At 39.9% G+C, this 22,136-nt stretch overlaps 1 protein-coding gene across 2 annotated transcripts in view; it reads left to right on the forward strand.

Moving 5' to 3' along the window:
• The window catches only part of LOC123021689 (protein TANC1-like), a 64,236-nt gene that overhangs the window by 22,840 nt on the left and 19,260 nt on the right, over positions 1 to 22,136 (forward strand). Inside the window, exons 7-15 of one of the 2 annotated variants that reach the window (XM_044426703.1) lie at positions 651 to 932; positions 3,618 to 3,769; positions 10,455 to 10,686; positions 12,889 to 13,055; positions 13,863 to 14,470; positions 16,222 to 16,330; positions 16,963 to 17,085; positions 19,992 to 20,228; positions 21,841 to 22,026. In XM_044426703.1, coding sequence (XP_044282638.1) covers positions 651 to 932; positions 3,618 to 3,769; positions 10,455 to 10,686; positions 12,889 to 13,055; positions 13,863 to 14,470; positions 16,222 to 16,330; positions 16,963 to 17,085; positions 19,992 to 20,228; positions 21,841 to 22,026 — 2,096 coding nt within the window. The remainder of the gene's footprint in view (positions 1 to 650; positions 933 to 3,617; positions 3,770 to 10,454; positions 10,687 to 12,888; positions 13,056 to 13,862; positions 14,471 to 16,221; positions 16,331 to 16,962; positions 17,086 to 19,991; positions 20,229 to 21,840; positions 22,027 to 22,136) is intronic. The other variant, XM_044426704.1, reaches the window with a different exon arrangement.

The raw sequence follows: 22,136 nt of genomic DNA on the forward strand, positions 1-22,136 counted from the left end.
ATCTGCTGTGAATATATATGTGGAAGGCAAATAGGGCTGATTTTGGAATATCGGGTTCCCCAAAGGAAGGGTTAGTGGAATTAAAGGTGAGGGCTGTGCCTCAGAATCAGAATGGCAGAACACCTTTTCTCAGGGTTACCACTTGTTGCCATGATTTTGTTTCTATCTGAGCCGATGCCAAGACATTGCAGAAGGTCCTAGTTGTAGTGTATTAATGTTTCTTCAGTTATACTAAGAAACAAGATCCACGCATGCAAATTTTGTCAGGAAGCAGAGAAACAGCCTTGATACAGTATTGAAATCAGATATATTGTACATACTATATATTTAAAGTAGATGTCACTATGGTTACTTATTTTGTTGCATTATGTTTTTTTAAAAAAAATATGTACTACTTCTCAAGAATCTGAACATGTTTTATACTGGCCTCCCATAGAACATAACCATGATATCTCAAATGATCAGGTTCCAGATATAGAGATATCCAGCTTTTTTAACAGTTCTGCATTGTAGAAATCTTCAGTGGAAACTTTAGATGTTAAGTATATGAAATTAAGTTTGCATTGTCTAAAACTTGAATACTGTTGCCCTAAATCAATTTTTCCCTGCTTAAAATATTGCCTTCTAATAAGTTCTTTCCCTTGTCTCAGCACGTTTTGTCCCCTATAAGCCTCAAGATATTTTGCTAAAGCCACTGTTGTTTGAAGTGCCAAGCATAACAACGGACTCTGTGTTTGTCGGGCGAGACTGGCTGTTTCAAGCAATAGAGGAAAAGTTGAAGAATACAGAGCAGGCAGAAACCGGGGGTGCTGTTGTTGTTGGAAATGTAGGATTTGGGAAGACTGCGATTATTTCTAAGCTTGTGGCGCTCAGCTGCCATGGAAGTCGCATGAGACAGATTGCTTCCACCAGCTCTAATTCTTCTTCCAAAAGTATGTTTAAATTTTTGTTTGTTTTAAGGATTATTTTTGCAAGTTCAGAAAAGTCAACTATTGCAGCCATACTTTAGGATGCATGTGCTACTTGAACGGGTATTTATAGAAAGAAAGTTTCATTAGATATTCATAACACTGATAACACCTTCCTCCACCCCCCACCCCAGACTGTTTTCTTTGTTAGCAAAAGCCCTGTTTCCTTACCTAGCCCATTGTCTTCTCAAGTTTTGAATCTATACCCTTCCCTAGTTTTTCCAGCTCATGCTTCAACCCTTCCCCAACGGCCCCAACATAAGACATGCTGAAAGCCACTCTGACTTGCATCAGAAGGGGTTCCACCCCTGTGTGATGCATAGATACCTTCCCTGTGTTTATTGAAGGTCCACCAAGGGCAGTAGCACATAGAACACAACAGAGCTGTGGAGATTCTTGAAAAACCAAGCTCTCCCAGTATTTCACATAGCTACCCCACCTCTGAGATGAGTTAAGAGCTTTGTATGGAACCAAATAATCTGTTGTATTGTATGCTGCTTTAGTGAGCAATCCAGTTGAAAGATTGACTGTGCATTGTTTAAATAAATAGCAACATGGTACTATGTGCAGTACTGGCTCTCTTCTTAAAGTGCAATCAGTCTGATTTCTCTACAGTTTTCAAACACTTCTTTGTGTACCAGACTTTAATTCACACAAGATGCCAAGTACCCCATGGTCCATGCCTTTTTGCATCTTATGCTTTGTTATTTTTTAGTCTGAGAATTTGAACTAATGGGAAGGCCAGAAGGTTTCTGTTGTTTGCTGCACTGAGTGTGACAAGATTATGCACTTATTTTCTGCACCTTTGTTGCGGGGGGAGGGGTATATATAGTTTTTCCATTTGAGAGAAAAAGTGTATTCACAGAAATCCTGGGTAAAGTTCTGAAAGCTGTAGGTCAAGAAGTTAAAACTGTCTTCTGAAAGCAAACTTTGAGGAGAATTAAGAGTAGCCAAAGAAAGGGGAGTGTGAATGAAAGGGCTATTGTGTTGCCTGTGCAGACTGCCATTCTCTTGGGTCATAGTTTGGCATGCAGAAATGGAGAGCAACATCTCTTAACAGGCAGCAAATAAAGGAAAATGAAGCACTGGGTTGAGCCAACATCCTGTACTGTGTCAGCCCCGTTTCTTCTTAGGCCTGCCTTGAGCAGATATGAGAGGCACCTAAGATGTGCAGGATGAATTTGAAGGCAGGTGACAGCAGGTGCTCCTTCACACTCCCAAAGAAATGATTTGCTGAGGACTGTAACTGGTGAGTGAAGGAAAGTGCAAAGCATAAGCTGAAGTTATTAACTAGGAATCTTTAGCTGAAGAAAAGTTCGTAAGTCAGTTATTAAAATATCAGGAACGCTCAGTGGAATTCCTTGGAGCTGAAATAAGGAACAAATCAGGTCTGTTTTAAAAGAAGAGGGTGTGAACGGTGTGGGAAACCTCCACAGTTAAAAGAGAGCTTTGTCTCTTACTAGTACAGTTCATTGGCAGTTCCACCAACTCAAGTTTGTATTTATTTGTTTTCTTTTGACCTGATGGATGCCTCAGGAGAAACTCTGAATTGTCCCAATTTATAGTGATTTTATTTTTAAGCACTAAATGTCCCTTTGGTTTACCTTTGCCAGCTCCACTCACACACACAGAGTCCCTCACAGTTGGATCTGGAGAAGAGCCTGTGGAAGAGGATAGGCAGGTGACTTTCTGCTCCACAGTATCTCCTCAGCCCCTGAAGAACCTCCCCCAAGGGGGGGACCATGCTGAATGAGTCAGGCTTTGGCATGGAAAACTAAGAGGAAAATACTGAAATCCATTCAGTATGACTCCATTCATATAAAATGCCTCTACTTGAATTGGGGTGGGGGGAGCTGCCCTCTTTTAGTGCCACATACTACAGCTCCAAACCACAGGATCCACATTTTGGGGTGGTTGATGGGGTTGCCAGGGGTAGGAGGGGTGAAAAATGGGTTCTCCACATGCTTTTTCAACTCTTGCTCCTCGTCTGGGATTTTTGCTAGCTCACCTTAATAGGTGAGGCCACAGAGTCTCACACGTAGTGCATACCCAGTGCTCATGCAGCTTTTCTGGAGAGAGGCTGTGGGTGGTAAAATGTGGTAATGTTTAAAAATATATATTTAAGGATACAAGTGATTCTATTTATAAAGAAACCAATGTCTTTTGAATCCTCATATTGGAGTTAACACTGGAAAGGAAGGCTTGCATGTGTGTGTGATGCTTTCACCCCAACCAAACCATGTGGGGATGCGTGTGTCTGTACAGATATAGCTGTCCTATCTGATACTGGGATGTTGTTACACCGAGACCCTGCAGTGAAATGTAGCCATGGGGTCCATTTGAGCAGAGTGTCTCTTATTACAGAGGAAAGCAAACGTGTGTTTTTTTCCTTCTGTTTTTCATTTGGCTATTGGCTGTTATGGCATCACTGAATTAGCATAGTGTATCTTCAAAGAAGAGTGATGAACATGTGCAGCTGCATAAATGAAGTCATAACTGCTAACACATGAGGACAGGCCGGGGAGTTCAAACAATGTTTAGCTTTCTGTAGAAGACTAAACATCGCCAACATGACAGATACCTAATTTATACCACAAAATAAGTATCCCTGCTTATAACGCTGGTGTCTGCCTGTCTCTCTTCCCACAGCCAGTGACCCCTGTCAAGAGATTCCTCTTAGCCAGTTACCCCCTTCTGTTGTTACCTCAGCTGGTACCAGTACAGGCAAGGCTTTGAACTTCCCCCCTGCTCAGGAACATCAGAACCAAATGGACGAATCAGTTAGACGTCTTGCCTCAAAGGTAACACCTGAATACCTTTTGTGTTGTGTTCCCAAAAAAAAAAAAAAAAAACATCTGTATGTAACTAACCTGATACTGGGTTTCCTTTAGAAGAGTTCAGGATACTTAGAAACTCTGTGTTAGGGAACCAGGTAACATGTTTTTGTATTCTTTCTGCAGCTTTAATAAAACAATGAAATCACTTCCTGATGTTCTGTGCACAGGTCATGAAGAGATACTGGTTTTCCTTTTCTCTCTCTGCCATTTCCCCCTTCCTTTTTGTTTCTGGCAACACGATGCAAAGCCATAGTTTTCCTTGAATTCTGGGAGTATTCTTTTTTCTGTCTAGCTTTGGCAGATGGTGATCCCTAATTCCAGAGGAAACAACTTCCCCCACCTATTTACTTATTCAGTGTAGCTTCCTGCAAAGCATGTATCAGGAAGGGGTGAGGAGAGTAAAACATTTGATCTAGGCAGCTTACAGTGTGTTCGTCACTCATGTATCTAGTGGTTATATAAACTGGAATTAACAGCAAATTGCACTGCAGGCATTCTAATGCTTTATTTTCGAAGAAGGGATTGTGAAAGAAGGAAAGCCTTACAGAGTGTTGAAACTAGAGAGGATTTCCTTGGGTACTGCAGCATTACTTAGTACAGTCTTTATGTAAGAGATGTCCTAATGTTGTCGTCAAAGCCACTGCTATATTTAGAACGTGTCAAAATAAAAATATATTAAGTTGGCCCCAACCGATTTAAGCTACAGTCTTATGTAGCTTTACTTGAGATTAAGCTGCATGGATTTTGGTGGAATGTACTTTTGAGTTAAAAGCGCATAGGTTTGCCACAGTTAGTTCTAATGTCCTGTTTGTAGGTGCACAAGGAGAAACATGTAATTCTCTGATACTGCATTTTAAAAGAAACAAAGTATGATTGTCAGCACTCAAAATTTTTAAATTGATTGAATTAGAGCAGAGTGCTTTCCAGATGTTTTGGATTACAGTGCCCATTAGCCCCAGCCAGCATGTTCATTGGTCAGGAAATGTGTGAGGTGCAGCTCAAAATATTTGGACCTCACCGAATTACTTACCTCTGAATTAGAGCGTAGCCATATAGTCTAGTAATCTTCTGGAAAAAGTGGACCAATAACAAATTCAATGGCTAAGTTAAAAAAAAAAAAAGACGACTTTCAGGGGTTAGGCAGTGCTCTTGTGGCATTCTGTAATTAACAAGGACCATGTGGTGTGGCCTGGTTAGAGACTGACCCAGAAGAGCTTGTTGTAGTCCCTGCTTGGCCATGAAGTTCACTGGCTGAGCTTGAGTGTCAGCCTGGAGCAGTTGTTGCAAAGATGAAGTGGAGGGAGCGAGAACTTTGTTAACCACTTTGGGTTCTTTACAAGAAGAAGAAAGATGGGATAGAAATGTAAGAGGAAGAGGAAGATGATATCATTTTGGCTTCACTTACATGTCAGTGGGAACATTTTACCTGCCTTGGACTACTAGGTCTACTTTGCTTTAGTCACAGATTTGAGTGCTGTACAAGATGGGCAGTGCTTGCGCACATGCGCGCGCACACACTTGAGCATGCACAAATTGCCAGCATGACACTTCTAATCTATACCGGATCCTTAGCATGGAGAGTTTTCATCTCCATTGCTGTGGTCTCTCTTTGGATTGGGAACCTTGCATTTGCTGTTTGCCTTACCATTAAAGGGTCTGTTTGTTACAGCTAAGGTAATAATAAGCAGTTTGGCTGTGATTGTTCTTTAACTGGATAGTCTGCATCCTCCAACTTCTCTATAGTTAGGGCCATACATTTATGTGCAATTGTGTATTTGATCTTATCCCAGAATTGATCTTGGGGAATCTGTTTCACCTAGTGAGAACCCAGAGAGAGAAATGGCTTGGGAGCCATTTCTTTTAAGGATGACTTGTGCCCACATGAATTGCTTTATATATACAAATGGAATAAAAACATAAATTTATTTTTATTCTGTTTGAATATATGCTTATTATTGTGCTGTTTTAATAAAGTTTTCTTTATGTTGGGAAGCCACTTCAAGTGCAACGTTTTCTTGTCACAAATTTGTGTTTTCTTTAATACAAATTAAATAAACACAATTTGGTTGGCAGGGACAAGAGATAGGATCTTTCCTGCAGTGGCCTCATCCATATGAAATTTGTACCATGTAATATGCACCTAGACTTCCCACAAAACTGTTTTTAAATGGGCTTCAAAGACATTACTGTTCCAGTCTGCTTTTAAATGAATATCTGTCTATTTTTATTTTTAAATGTCATTTTTCATTGCTGTTACTTTAAGAACCTGTTCATATGCACCAGGTATGTGCCAGAGGTATGCTGGGGTCATTTTGAATATTCAATCCAGATTGGGCTAATTAGGCGTTGGTCCTGATTTACTGTGGGTTAAATGAATATACAAACTTCAAGTTAATAGTTTAATGTGGGTTGTTTAACCCTTGATTAACCTACCCTGTCTCAGATAGCATGCGGTAACCCCCAATTGAGCTGATCAGGATCGAATATTCAGAAAGCCTTCTGAACACATCCAGCATGTGCCAAAAATACATTTCTTGATTAACATGCAACTAACTACCATTACATGTCAACATTCCCTAAATGTTTCAGACTTTAAAAAAAAATGTATTTTATTGTTTTCATTTTTTGCTTGGTAAATGGCCTGGAGGAAATTCTGCCTTGAAAAGTACCACAACATATTTGAAAGGAAGAAAGAAAGAGAAATGAATTCTAGGGAGTGAGCATGGCTTGGACCAGCTTTCAATTTACAGTCCCTGGTTTTGAAGGAGCCAGCATACGTCCAAAAATGGAGCTTTTGGAGAAAAGCTTGAAAAAGTTTTACCCGTAAAATAGACATTACACTTAGACATTTTTTCTTAAATAATAATTTTTGGTTAGGTGATGGGTACGGGTGGGTTTTGGAAGTTACATTCTTCGCATATTAATGGTTCAGATTTCCAAAGGTTCCAACTGTTAATGGGGAAGAAATGTGATGTGTCTTTTCCAAGGCAGTATATCTTGATTCAATGATAAGTGTTCTTAAATCCCATTAATCTTAAAAGAATTTGAACATGCTTTCTCAAGTCATAGTGTAATCTGTAGAGCACATAAAAGATGCGGGTCATACTTCTCTCAAGAAAACCAGTGCAAAAACTTCTATCTAATGTCTGTCCAAGAGATGTTCTTGCAGAATTCTTCTTAGCATAAAAGATAAAAATAAACTCATAAAAAAGCTAAGAAGAATGTATCTGAGTCATTGAAGATTTCCAAGAAGTTTTATATCAGTGTCTTAGATGCTACAGCCTTCAGCACTTCCTTTTTTGGAAAGAAAAAACATAGAATCATAGAATTGTAGAGTTGGAAGGGGCTATGAAAGCCATTGGGTTCAACCCCCTGCTGTTGCAGGACACCATGTCCTGATCCTGATCCAGTGTATCAGGGCGGAGAATAAAAAGACATGTATAAGTGAATTACTACAATTAAGACAAGTTTATTATTATTCTGCTTCTTCAGAGAACATAGTCTTATGATACTTCTATTCAACAGAGAACCATATTGGTTCTATTCAACAGAGAACCAATGCTGCAAACTAGATATGTAACTAATGATGCTTGACAACTGAACCTACTTTGTCAAATTTTAGCTAAGATTTGAAATTTAATTGAGATGAAATTATATATCATAAAGGGATTGTGATTCCGCATGACTTCCTCTTGGTTTTACCATTATAATTTGACACTGCCATTCTAAAGTTTCAATGGTATTTTGATTGCACAAAACACGCTTCAGTTCTAAGCAAGTTTACATGTAAGCAAATTGATGAGGGTGTAAGCTTAGGCTCTAAACCTTTAAAATCTTAAGATGTGAATCAGAGGCCCTTCTTAAAGAACTGTCCCCCAAAGAGGTGATGGGAATGGCAAATAGAAGGAGGGCCTTTTTAGTGGTTGAGCCTCACCTCTGGAATAGACTCTCCATATAGGTTCACTCTAACCTCTATTAGATCTGATAGACAGAGTGCCGGAAGAACTATGCACAGAGGTTCGCAACATTGTTCAAAAGGTAGCAACTAAAGCCATCTCAAAGAAAAATAAATGCAAGAAAGCAAAATGACTGTCTGAGGAAGCTTTACAAATAGCTGAGGAAAGAAGGGAAGCGAAAGGCAAGGGAGAAAGATACACCCAATTGAATGCAGAATTCCAGAGAATAGCTAGAAGAGATAAGAATGTCTTCTTAAATGAACAGTGCAAAGAAATAGAAGAAAGCAATAGAATAGGGAGGACCAGAGATCTCTTCAAGAAAATTACAGATATGAAGGGAACATTTCATGCAAAGATGGGCATGATAAAGGACCAAAATGGCAGGGACTTAACAGAAGCAGAAGAGATTAAGAAGAGGTGGCAAGATTACACAGAAGAACTATACAAGAAAGAGCTTAATGTCCCTGATAACCATGATGGGGTGGTCACTGACCTTGAGCCAGACATCCTGGAATGTGAAGTCAAATGGGCCTTAGGAAGTCTGAGCAACAACAAAACTAGTGGAAGTGACAGTATTCCAGCTGACCTATTCAAAATCTTAAAAGACGATGCAGTAAAAGTGCTACACTCAGTATGCCATCAAATTTGGAAAACTCAACAGTGGCCACAGGATTGGAAAAGGTCAGTTTACATTCCGATCCCAAAGAAGGGCAATGCCAAAGAATGTTCAAACTACCGCACCATTGCACTCATTTCACATGCTAGCAAAGTGATGCTCAAAATCCTACAAGGTAGGCTCCAGCAGTATGTGGACTGAGAACTACCAGAAGTAGAGGCAGGATTTCGAAGAGGGAGAGGAACTTGAGATCACATTGCCAATATATGCTAGATCATGGAAAAAGCTAGGGAGTTCCAGAAAAACATCTACTTCTGCTTCATTGACTATGCTAAAGCCTTTGATTGTGTGGATCACCACAAATTGTGGCAAGTTCTTAAAGAGATGGGAGTTCCGGACCATCAAAGGAGCACTTGCGTCCATATATGCCCTCCCGCCCCCTGAGATCAGCGGCAGAGGCGCTTCTCTGGGAACCCTCCGTGAAAGATATTAGGAGGGTGGGTACCCAGAGGAGGGCCTTCTCTGTGGTGGCGCCCCACCTATGGAATGCGCTCCCCAGAGAGGTCCTCCTGGCGCCGTCGTTATTTGTTTTTCGGTGCTAGGCCAAGACCTTTTTATTTAAAAGTTATTTTAATTGTTACTTGGCTATTTATTGGGTTTTATATTGTGCTGAGGTGTCTCCGAATTTTAAGGTTAATTGTGTGTATTGTATCTGTTTTGTAAGCCACCCCGAGGCTCTTTGCGAATGGGGCGGCATAGAAATCTTTTAAATAAATAAATAAAACCTTATTTGTCTCTTGAGAAACCTATATGCGGGTCAAGAAGCAACAGTGAGAACTGGACACGGAACCACTGATTGGTTCAAAATTGAGAAAGGAGTTCGGCAAGGCTGTATACTCTCGCCCTGCCTATTTAACTTATATGCAGAGCACATCATGAGAAAGCCAGGGCTAGATAAATCACCAGTTGGAATTAAGATTGCTGGGAGAAATAGCCACAACCTCAGATATGCAGATGATACCACTCTAATGGCAGAAAGTGAAGAGGAACTAAAGAGCCTCTTGATGCGGGTGAAGGAGGAGAGCACAAAAGTTGGCTTGAAACTCAACATTAAGAAAACTAAGATCATGGCATGTGGTCCTCTCACTTCCTGGCAAATAGATGGGGAAGAAATGGAGGTAGTGACAGATTTTATTTTCCTGGGCTCCAAGATCACCGCAGATGGGGACTGCAGCCAAGAAATTAAAAGACTCTTGCTCCTTGGGAGGAAAGCCATGGCAAATCTAGACAGCATAATAAAAAGCAGAGATATCACCCTGCCAACAAAGGTGCGTATAGTCAAGGCTATGGTTTTCACAGTTGCACTGTATGGCTGTGAAAGCTGGACCATAGGGAAGGCTGAGTGCCGAAGGATTGAGGCCTTTGAATTGTGGTGCTGGAGGAGACTCCTACAAGTCCCTTGGACCGCAAAGTGATCGAACCGGTCAGTCCTTGAGAAGATCAACCCTGACTGCTCTTTAGAAGGCCAGATCCTGAAGATGAAACTCAAATACTTTGGCTACCTAATGAGAAGGAAGGACTCCTTGGAGAAGAGCCTAATGCTGGGAACAATAGATGGCAAAAGAAGAAGGGGATGGCAGAGAATGAGGTGGCTAGATGGAGTCACTGTAGCAGTTGGTGTGAGCTTGAGTGGACTCCGGGGGATGGTGGAGGACAGGAAGGCCTGGAGAAATGTTGTCGATGGGGTCGTGATGGGTCAGACATGACTTCGCGGCTAACAACAACAGAGGTTTACTGGGTGCTTTCATTACCAGTGCTTTTGCACCAGGAGAAGGCTGTTCTTTTCTTCAGGTATTTTAATAATTGATTTTTATTGCTATATATGTATTTGTGAATTTTAAACTGATGTCTTTGAGCTGCTATATCTGTCTATATTGTAGTACTATAGTATTTTATGGAGTTATTTATTTTATTTTTGATTTTATTGGAAATTACATTGCCCACAGAGCCTCAACAGGGCTGTAGGTGCGGTCTATAAATTTTAAAAATAAATAATATTTTTGTTTTTTTTTTTAAGGTTGTTGCCTATCACTACTGTCAAGCTGACAACACTTACACATGCCTAGTCCCAGAATTTGTGCATAGTATTGCAGCTTTACTTTGTCGGTCACATCAGTTGACAGCATACAGAGAATTTTTGATCAAGGAACCACACCTGCAAAGTATGCTTAGCCTTAGGTCCTGTGTTCAAGATCCAGTGGCTGCATTCAGAAGAGGAGTTTTGGAACCATTGGTGAACCTTAGGAAAGGTAGGCTAAATCCAGTATATTTCTAGAGTTATTTCACCTATATCATTGGGCAAAAAAACAATTTACCATGGCTTAAATAATACACAGTTGTTGTTTTAATCGGTGGGTATGCCAGGTCCCATTAGTTTAGTTAACATGTCATCCTAAATCAGGAGGCATGGTTTGTTTGAAGGTGAAGCAGTCCTCAAATAACCCAAGAACAAGTCATGGGTTTTTATGGTTTGTGTCTCCCTCGACCTAGCCATGCCACCCAGGTTTCGATAACAGAACTAGCTGCACCCAGGTAGATAAATGGGCTGATGGTGCCCAGGTTTCATCACCAATTTAAACAAGCCACCATGGTTTGTTTTGAACGTGTAGACTCGGTCTCTGTGTTAAATATTCCTGTTCATTACTGCTGAATATAAGAACAGTTTGAAAACTAATAAATGAGTGTTCTGTCTTGTTTTAAATAAGGTATCAGTGCCTACCCAGAAAATAAGGTATTTCAATCTTGTGATAATACTCATATATTGAGGAACACACTTGGAAAAAGATAATACATTGAAATATTATCCTTAAATAAATAATGAACTTTTGCATTTGTATCAAATATTATTAGGCTTATGATCTTAAGCATTTACTGCTGTGCTTATAAGTTGTCTGTAAATTATTCATGAAGCGCTGTGAATCCATTTGCAAAATGGACCCTTAACAGAAGCTGTGATGGCAAATGTTGTTTGTTCTGTTACAACATAAACAGCTCCAGAAAGGCAGTGGCATAGCAAAGCAGCGCTCGATGTCCAATAAGCAGCAACTACTGTTTCTGCATTTCATAATTCTTACTAGCGCAACTAGACATTCAGGAGCAAGCAGTGGTCTCGGGAACCTGGGCTGCTACTTATATGCCAAGGCATAGAGCACCTAGCCACTTTGATCTTCTGTATTTATCTTATGATTCCACAGTGATCAAAAACTATTTGCTTTGTCTTTCTTAGCCATTTACATTTATAAATGTATACAAGACCTGTGGCTTTTCATTGTGAAGTTTAGTGCCCAGTCTTGCCTTGAGTCCTTTTCAGCATAGCTAAAATGGCTACTGGCACTCATCAGGTTCTGATGTGTCGCTGTGGTATGCCAATGAACACATTTTACAATGAATGATAAAACTTAATGTTACCAAGGTTTTATATTGATTATTTAAATAGGAAGATATAATTAGTTTATGTAAATCTATCTGTGTAATGGAATAATGTCATTTATCATTAATGGCAGCACATGATTAAGAATGTGCTTCATGCTTTCAGATAGTAGGAAAAAATTCAGGGTTTGTTTATTAGTAAAAAGAATCCCCCCCCCCCCCAAAAAGGACTTGTTCTAGTGAAATAAGTAACTGCCTAAAAAATGTCATTCTAAAATGTACATGCCCAAAAGGGTCAGGCAACTAGCAGCTAATTTTTCAGAGTGTGCAAGTATATTTTTGCCTCTCTTGTAACTTTCTCTGTAGAAGAATGCAACTTAAAACACATTCTTGTCATGTCTAGTCTTTTCTTCGATAAATAGCTTGCAGCTGCTGACAGTAGTTGCTACATTCACACTATTGCTGAAATGTAGGCATTGTACGAGGGAAATACTTTAGCTTCCTAGCATATGAAGAAGAATTTAATTCATTTATATTTGAGCATTTCCTTTTTTTTTTTCAAAGTGCATATAAGAATATCTGCAGTTGGAAGTGTGTATCTTCCACATTTGCCTGTAGAAGTTGATATACTCTGATTTTTCCCTTACCTTGGAACCTTTATTCAAAAAAGTACATTTCCTTCAGATTTTTGCAAGAAATAGAACCAAGCATTTATTCATACAGAAAATTTAAACATTCAGAAAGAACTATATAAATAATAAAGCTGCACATTATTTACAAACATTCAAGAGGTGGATCTGCTTGGGATACCAGAACTAAAGTAGTTTATAGCTATGTATAAGTGTGTATATAAATAGTTTCATCATAGGCATATTGAAAATGGGACATACCTCATTTGGCTAGGAGAAAAGAAGCTGTGTGTACAGAGAAGAAGGTATCATTCTGCCATTTCCTATAGACTGGCTCTCCATATAGGAACACTGAATTATTCTGGGATTTTCTGTTTTCTAACTTGAAAACAGTATTCTAAAATATATTGGGAAGGTACTCATCTTTATTTTTTTCACTATCTTGTCTTTCAGAACAGAAAATTCCGGAAGAAGAGTACATAATTTTGATAGATGGCTTAAATGAGGCTGAATTTCACAAGCCTGATTATGGAGACACTGTTTCTTCATTTATCACAAATGTTATTTCTAAATTTCCTCCCTGGCTAAAACTGATTGTGACTGTGAGAACAAACTTTCAGGTACTCTTTAAAAAAAATGTTCTAACTGCTGTTCCGAAAGTAATGCTGCATTGAACTAATAATTTTAATTGGTAAGAGGCTGAAGTTACTGCTTCAAAGAATAAAAAAATCACTGACTTTCCAAAGTGCCTGCTTTATTAGTCCAGTTTGCATGGCACAGTGGGTTGTTTGAGCTATGGCATGTGCAGCTGCCATTTTGAAAAAGTAAAACATAGCATGCTGTAACCCCCAATCACCCTAATCAGGAGTTGTTTATTCAAAATGGTGTTGCAGATGCTCAGCATCCACCATAGCTCATTGTTGGTTAAATTAGGACTTCCCTGACTTGGTCAAAAGACAACTAGTGAAAAGAGCGGACCAGTTAAGAAGTGTCCAGCTTCCAACTATTTATCCCTCAAGCAGCAGGAGCCACCTGTAGGTCAAGTCAGAATCTTTTGGAAAGGGAGCAGAAGAAGATAAATTTCAGTTTGGATTAAACTCTTTACATGGGCAGATGCTTCTCTCACATCTCAAAGAGAACACTATGATGATTGGTGCTATTTTGTAACCTGTTGAAAGGACTGTGCTTTAAAAGTTTATCTGAGTTTGATAAAAGTTAAAAATGGGAAGGGAAAGATCTGTTCACAAGAGCCATGAACAACCCAGGAACTCTGGCTCCTATTCTAGAACAATCCACACCATCATCCTTCCATTAATGTAATGTGGCTCTTCTGCATTTAGCAAGCACAAACCCATGTATATGCCTATGTATATTATATGGTGCTATAAAATACTTTATTTTTTCCTCTCTCTCCCTTTGTAATACAGGAAATAATCAGCTCACATCCTTTCTTCACAATCTCCCTAGATGATTTCCCTGATAGCAAAGAAATACAAGCAGATTTGAATGCATATATTCAATACAGAATCGGCGCCAGCCAGGAAATTATAAACAATATATCTCTTAATGGTAAAGCTGATGCAGCTATCATTGGAAAAGTGAGCAACCACCTCATCATGAGAAGCATGGGATCTTATCTCTACTTGAAGCTGACCCTGGATCTCTTTCAGAAGGGTCACTTAGTAATCAAAAGTGCAAGCTACAAAGTAGTTCCAGTTTCACTGTCTGAGCTTTATTTGCTCCAGTGCAACATGAAGTTCATGACAAACTCAGCATTTGAAAGAGCTCTCCCTGTGCTGAATGTGGCTTTAGCATCCCTTCATCCAATGACAGATGACCAGATTTTCCAGGCTATTAATGCAGGACAGATACATGGCGAACAGGACTGGGAAGAGTTCCATCAGAGGATGGAGGCCCTTTCGGGCTTTCTGATTAAAAGGCGTGACAAAACACGCATGTTCTGCCATCCTTCCTTCAGGGAGTGGCTCGTTTGGAGAGCGGATGGTGAAAACACAGAGTTTTTGTGTGAACCAAGGTAAACTGACTCAACATGACATGTACTGGATACTTAATGGCTGCTGGTTTTCTTTGTATTGCATATTGTAGGAAAGAGGGTGGTGATACTACTTTTACTGTAAAAGAGCATGTGTCTTAGAACCAGGATTTATGTGTGAGGACAAGACTGAAGTATGTTGCAAAATAAAACAAGAGATGAAATTGCCTACTTGAAAAGTAGGACTTGTACTTTCAGATTGGACAGTACACGTCATTGCTTCATTGGCATTGTGTACTGTGGAAAATGAGACTATGAAGTTTCTTTATAATTTTGCAGGCATCACCTTACAAGTTAACTGCTGGAAATGCTATATGTTCGTATTTCTCCTTATTTAACTACAAACCCTTCTCAGGCTTATAGACATTACAGGCACCAGCAGAGACAGCATTACATGGTAGATAGAAGCTATACAAAATCTAAATATCTATTCAACAGTAACTTGTTTCTCTCATTGTGCCCTACTAATAGTTTGTGAATCCTGTAAGATCAGAAGTGGTTCGGTAATGGGATTATTGTCATCTACATTGGCATTCATATAATTTGAAAAAAGATTCAGCCTTTTCAGGCTTATGGGATCATGCAGCAGAGGCTCTAAAATTAGAGCCAGTTCAAATTTTAATTAAGGGAAATGAGTATCTTGGCTGCTTGAGAAATATGCTTTCACTTGCTGCCCTGCCTGCATCTATTTTGCTTAGCAGAAATGTCAACTGTACATTAGAGCTGGTTTTAAGAGCTGTTTCTGTAGCTGTTCTCTATCCCAGGTCAGAACACTGGAGTATGGGAAATATGGAAGCCAGTTCTGGGCAAGGAAGGCCACCAGTTGGAAGTCCAGTTATCTGGAGGACCATATAACTGATTAGATGCCCCCAGTGGGTCACTGTACTTACGTTTAGTCTAACAAAACCAGACAGTTTTCAAAAGCAATTTGTGAAATGGCTTGAAAGGAGGTTATTATTCTAAAGCTGGCACATGCTAGTAAAGTAGCTGACTTCAGTGAGCTTCAGCCCCAGCAAGAATTGCTGCTGTAATAGCCCTGTTGAAAGAATTGATACTTTACAATAGTTGTGATGGCCTGATAGATTCTACCACTACTCTTTATTGTGCAAAGTATTTTAAATATTATAGATGTATGGTTTTAATTTACACATCAAGCATGGATAAAAGAATATATTAAAAGTGGCAACATCTTTGCCTCAATCCAGCAATAACTTTTATATTATCCTAAGTTTGAATATGTTGGTGATGCTTTCATTAACGATAGAATGAGAAATAAGAAGGATGCTTTTTCAGGAACCTTTAAGTGTTTCTCTGTATATCTCGCTACTGTTTAATACTGTCAGGAAATGACACTGTGCATTTGCAGAATCTTGTAGTTTCCCTATATAAGTTGCTATCCTCCTCTCTTGTAATGAAATCAAGATACATGGTATGTGGTGACCTTGGCAGACCTCATCGTACACTAGTTTACATCTCTCTTGACATAGTTTGATCTAAATGACACATGAACAGCATAAGCTTTCCCACAGAAGGGGCCATAATGTCTGAGAACAGTCTAGTGCAAAGTACCTTTTCTCTTCCCACGTTTACTGCTCGATACTTATACTTTAGAGGTAGGGCTGTTAAAATGAAAAATGTCAGTTGAGGTATACCAAGGGCAAACAAATGACATACTCTTGGTTAGGCCCCAATTTAAAATGCTCTCTGCCCTGTCTTTCTGTTTCAAAAATTAGGAATGGGCATGCTCTCCTGGCATTCATGTTCTCTCGGCAGGAAGGAAAACTAAACCGTCAGCAAACTATGGAACTGGGGCATCATATTCTTAAAGCTCATATCTTCAAGGTAAAACTTAAATTTTAAGGAAGAAGAGGATGAGAGTGATTTTGCCTTTTGGTGTGTTCTTTCTTTGCTCTTTCAATCTTGTTGCCTGCCTGCTCTCTATTTCCCTGGCTTTCCTCATCCGCTCTCTTTCTGTCTGCCTGCCAGCCACCCCTTTTCCTGCTCCACCTCATAAGCTCTCTTGTGTCTTTTGTCCTCTTGTTTACTAAAGCTGTTGTGCAATATTACAATCACATTCTCTATTTTGCTGTCTCCTTCTAGAAACCTAGTTTTAATACACAAATACATTTAAGATTATAATGAACAAAGGACATGCACCATCCCTTTCACAGTGTTAATTTCACCTTTGAAAAACAGACTAGAAAAGGTGGTATGTAGCCTCCTATACATAGTTCTTGTTCGCATTGTCTAGGTATTGCAGTCGAACTCATGTCACAAGATATTTGGTACCAATTACTTTAATTATTAAAAAGACACCATTGATATTGTAAAAATTGATGCACATAGGGCAATTACAATAATTTGTCTTCCTAATTTAAAAAAAGAGAGAGAAAGATAAGTTTTACTGTGCCTCTCTGCCTGCCCCTCCCTCCCTCCCTCTCTCTTTCTAAATTCTTATTTATTATATGTTTCAGGGGCTCAGTAAAAAGACTGGAATTTCTTCCAGTCACCTTCAAGCCCTGTGGATTGGCTATAGCACAGATGGCTTGTCAGCAGCTCTTGCATCTTTGAGAAATCTCTATACTCCTAATGTAAAGGTAAGAAACAAAATATCTTCAGTAGTCAAATTTGCATTGTGCTAATTCTAATTTTAAGAGGAAAGAGTCCCAAACTCTGGAAGGCTTGGCACAAACATGGATTTACAGGCTGGCATTTGAGTCCATCATAGTTACTAACAAATGTTAATAACTTGAGCCGGACTGGATCAGATCAAGGGCCTGTCTAGCCAGTGTTCTGTCCACAAAGCGGTCGACCAGTGTGGTGTAGTGGTTAAGAGCATGGGACTGGGACTCAGGCGACCTGGGTTCTAGTCCCCGCTCAGCCATGGAGCCAACTGGGTGACTTTGGGCCAGTCACAGACTCTCAGCCCAACCTACCTCACAGGGCTATTGTTGTGGGGATAAGATGGAGGAGGTGATGTAAGCTGCCTTGAGCCCTTTGTAGGAAAAAGGCAGGATATAAAATAAATAAATAAATAAATAAATAAAAACCAGCAGCCTGTGGAAAATCCACACGTAGGCCCTAAGCACAGTAGTGGCTGCCCTTCTGTTCGTGTTCCCGAGCAATTGGTTTATGTAGGCAGGCTGCCTCAGATGTTCGATGCAATGGCCAGTAGCTGTTTAAATGTTCACCACTCACATAGTTTCAGATTTTGCGTGGTATAGAAATAAAACTTTTTAAACAATTATTCCATGAATATCCCTAATGCCCTTTAAAAGTCTCCAAATTGGTGGCCATCACTGCATTTTATGTCAGCAAATTCCACAGATATATGTGCTGCGTGAGGTTTATGTATTCCGCTTCACTGGGTGATCCTGTGTTCTAATATTTGTGAGGAAAAACTTTTGTATCCAGTCTTTCCACACAATGCATCATTTGGTATATCCGCATCATATCCTCCCTTATTATGCTAAAAAGCCCTTCATGTAGGGTTTTTTTCTTAGGGGGATTTGTTCCAGGTCCATTAGTGTTGGCTGCATTTTTTCCAGGTCTACAAAATCCTTCTTGAGTTGTTGTGACCATAACATTCCACAATATTTTAAGTGATTTAACAATAGGATGGTATTATAATACAACAGGACTGTAATACATAATAGTATTAACAGTTTTATTTTCAAATTCTCAAATGCTTTCTTAATGATCCCCAGTGTGGATCCGCCCTTTTCACAGCAGTTATACAGTTGACTGTCCACCACAACCTTGAGCGCCCTCTTCTGTTCAGTTACCTCAATGGTTAGGACTTTTTGCCTTGGCATGTATCACTTTACACTGACTTATATTAGTTATTTTCATATACAGGTAATCCCCAGTTTATGAACATCCAGGTTACAAACAACCTGTACTTATGAACACATGGACTGCCATAAACCCTATATGAATAACTCTAGAAAAAAGCTGTGAGTATCTCTGGAGAACCACCTGATGCGTCATCAGTGGCTGTGTAGTTCCCTAGAGATAGTCTCAGCTTTTCATTAGAGATATTCATGGTTTGCTATGGATGGTCATGAATATGTCAAGTGAACTGCACAACACACCTCTAGGAAACTAAGTGACATGTTTGACAATGCATTGTCACTGACAGTCTACTTCCCTAAAGATACAGTATTCACAGTTTTTTATTCTGGGCATCAGCTCAAGTGTACTGAAGCCAGTGTGTTTCAGGGCACATGTAGGGTGTGTAGGTTCCCTTGGTTTTTGTGTAGCACTTGCTCTTGCAACCAGGCCCTCTGTTGCTACAAGGCTATTTAAACTGAGAAAAAGAAAATGGCTGCTGAAGAAAGTGACTCCAGTGGTAACTCCTTGCTCTCCAGCAGCACAATCAAACCCTGACTCACCAGCACCAGGTCCTTCTCCACCATCACCATTAATGTTAGGTTTAATGTTGCCTTAAGAATCTTCTAAACAGTTTTATGAACAGTTTTGTTTATTCGTGTTTTACAGTATTGTATATCAGCACACTTACAGATTCTTTCCCTCTTCGGTACCTGTAGTTACTTTATTACTGCTATATTTTGCTGTATTATCATCATGATTACAGTGTTGCATTTTGTTTAAAGTGCATTTTGTTTAAAGTATTTTAGTGAATATGGAAGCGTTTCTTAAGTGTTTTATATGTATAGAAAGGTCTCTCTCTCTCTCTCTCTCTCTCTCTCTCTCTCTCTCTCTCTCTCTCTCTCTCACACACACACACACACACACACACACACAAGCATGCACACCCAAGACAAACATTTGACTTACTCATGTGATCCTGACTCATATACAAATTCAACTTAAGTACTTTCTCAGGAATGGAACTTGTCCATAACCCGTTGACTTCCTGTACCACCAAAGTATGTTAAGGTGTCACCAATTTATCTGGCTTTTATCTGAAATGTGGCTAGGATACTGCAAAGGTTGTGTTACAGTTTATTATTGTTGCTGCTGTCCTAGTGTGCACTGGGTGATTCCATGATGCCATCATGACACTATAGGTCAGCCTACTTTAACCTGGCGCACCCCAGATGTTTTGGATTTTGACTCCAAACTTCCACAGCCAGAATGGTCAATGGTCAAGAAGACTAGGAGTTGTAGTCCCAAATTGTTGGAGGGCAGCAGGTTGGGGAAGGTAGCTATAGATTATACATGACATTGGAAGAGCAATTACTGTGCTATATCCTGAATAATTTTTGGTGTGTTAGCTCATAAGCATGAGCCTGAAATGTAATAATGCGAATATATCCATTGGATTCAGTGGTTGTATAAGTGGAAAACTGCTTGTGGAACTGATGATTTGGTGCAATGATTCTTTTCCTTTAAGCCATGTGGAATGGAAGGAAGAGATTGTGTCCATTTCATTCATGAGTTTTAAATTATTAAAAATGTAATGGAAGTGCAAATTTATTCTAATTTTGGCTCTAAATAAGATAGGTGTGGGTTTTTTGTTTTTTTTTTTTAATCCCAGGTGAGTCGTCTGCTGATTTTGGGTGGCGCAAATGTAAATTACAGGACAGAAGTTCTCAACAATGCTCCAATACTATGCGTTCAGTCTCATCTGGGTCATGAAGAAGTGGTCCTCCTCCTCCTAGAATTTGGTGCCACAATTGATGGTGCATCGGAGAATGGGATGACTCCACTTTGTTGTGCAGCAGCTGCAGGCCATATGAACATAGTATCATTGCTTTGTAAAAAAGGAGCAAAGGTAAGCGTCACAGTTACATTGCCATCAGATGTGGCAGCACTGTTTCTTTTCTTTTGGCTTGGACCCATTCTTTGCATTTAGATAGTGGTCACCTTCCTCATGTTCCTTCTGTGTGTCACTGCTGTCATGTGCAGCCGAGGTCGTCTTGATTCTTTGATACCAAGGATGAAATTGGTAGCACAGGCTTAGTAACCATTTACGCCTAATGGAAGAGTGGTATGAGGACCTGCAGTCCAGGCCATTGGGAAAGCAGCATAGGGTGGCTGTTTAATGCCACATACACCTTGTCTGCCAGTGGAATGAGCATAAGGAAAAGTGGAGCATCTTGAGATCAGGCCATGGTTAGGCTAAGTATCAAGCACTGGACATGCACATGGTAGGCATATCATGAGCAGCGCCGGCTGGAGCCCGGGGTCAGACTAGTGGCCTGGGAGGCGCCTTCTGACTCGCTCTGTTTCTATGAGTAGTAGCCATATATGTAGTGAATAGTGCTGAGAGCAAGTGTGATGATGGGGTTTGGCAAGTGTTCCTGCAGAATGGCAGTCATGCCACTTCTGCTGGTTCAGATTCAGAAGAGAATATTTGTGTGGGATCGAGGAGCAGGAGGTTGTTCATGGTGTCCTGGATACAACATGCAGAGGAGGGTAGCTCAAGGGCAGATGCAGTGGCAGGCCAGGCAGAAGCTGGGGCTAGGGTAGCTCAAGGGCAGATGCAGTTGCAAGCCCGGCAGAAGCTGGGGATCGCATGGGGATACAGCTAACAGGAGGGGCTGCTGAGAATGGAAAATCTTCAGATAGGGATCAGCCCTTCCCCTTGGAACTGTCCCTCATAGCAAGAGGCTCCATTAGACGAGAAGCGGGTGGGAAAGAGGTGTGCTTGCTTCCACAGCATTCCTCCCTGAGGGTTGGGACACAAACATGCTCATAGGGAGAATTTTGGGAAGTAATCTCTAGAAAGGCGTATGCTCAGAGACTTGCCTGGACGATTTATGCTTGGAAACAATAAAGAACGTTTGCAAGAGAAACAGGCAGAGACTGGTGATTCTCAGAGGGAGGAAGTGTAGCTCACAACAAACAGTAGCACAAGATTGATGTTCTGCTTATGTATAAATGCAGATATTTTTCTAAAATTGTGTGGAAGGATGAATTAAAGAAGGAAAATGTGATGTATGATTAGTTATTTAAAAATTTTCAAGGAAATTGTTCATCCTGCCATATTGAGATCATGGAAAAAACTGGAAAAGTCTTTATTGTTTTTAAAGATAATTTGTTTTATTGCTCTAAAATTAAATATATAGTTATATATAATTATACTTATATAATTATAATAACATGATATTTGTTGAAATACTTTGCATAGATTCAGTCAAACAAAAACTGCTGTGGTTTAGGTTTATTTATCTATTTATTTCATTTATATGACACCCAATAATGGTTGATGCACAGTTCCCCACAATCATTCAATGTACCATCAAATTTTCCAAAATACCTATTAGTTTGGCACAAAATGCTCCTTCCTAAGGTTTGGGGTAGGAGCATATTCTCTGAACTGACTCACTATGAATAAATTGCTTTTTATCTCTTTTCCTCTCTTCCCTCAACCTTTAATGTAGATTGATCACTTGGACAAAAAGGGCCAGTGTGCTTTGGTCCACAGTGCCCTAAGAGGCCATTCGGATATTCTTGAGTATATGCTCAACCTGGACTGGGTAACACCTTCCCATCAGCAGAGTTCGCTGACGAAGCGGCAGGCACTTCAGCAGACCCTGACAGCATCTTCAAGCATGGGGCACTCTCAGGTATCTTTCTTGTACCTCTCTTAGCTTTGGAAAGTGCTCAGAGTAACTCAGTGACCCATCCACTGCTATTGTCCTGGTGATACAGAAGGGGCATTTCTTTCCTTAAGTAC

This window comes from Varanus komodoensis, unplaced genomic scaffold (genome assembly GCF_004798865.1).
Source record: "Varanus komodoensis strain SLA01 unplaced genomic scaffold, ASM479886v1 scaffold171, whole genome shotgun sequence".
Classification (NCBI taxonomy): Eukaryota; Metazoa; Chordata; class Lepidosauria; order Squamata; family Varanidae; genus Varanus; species Varanus komodoensis.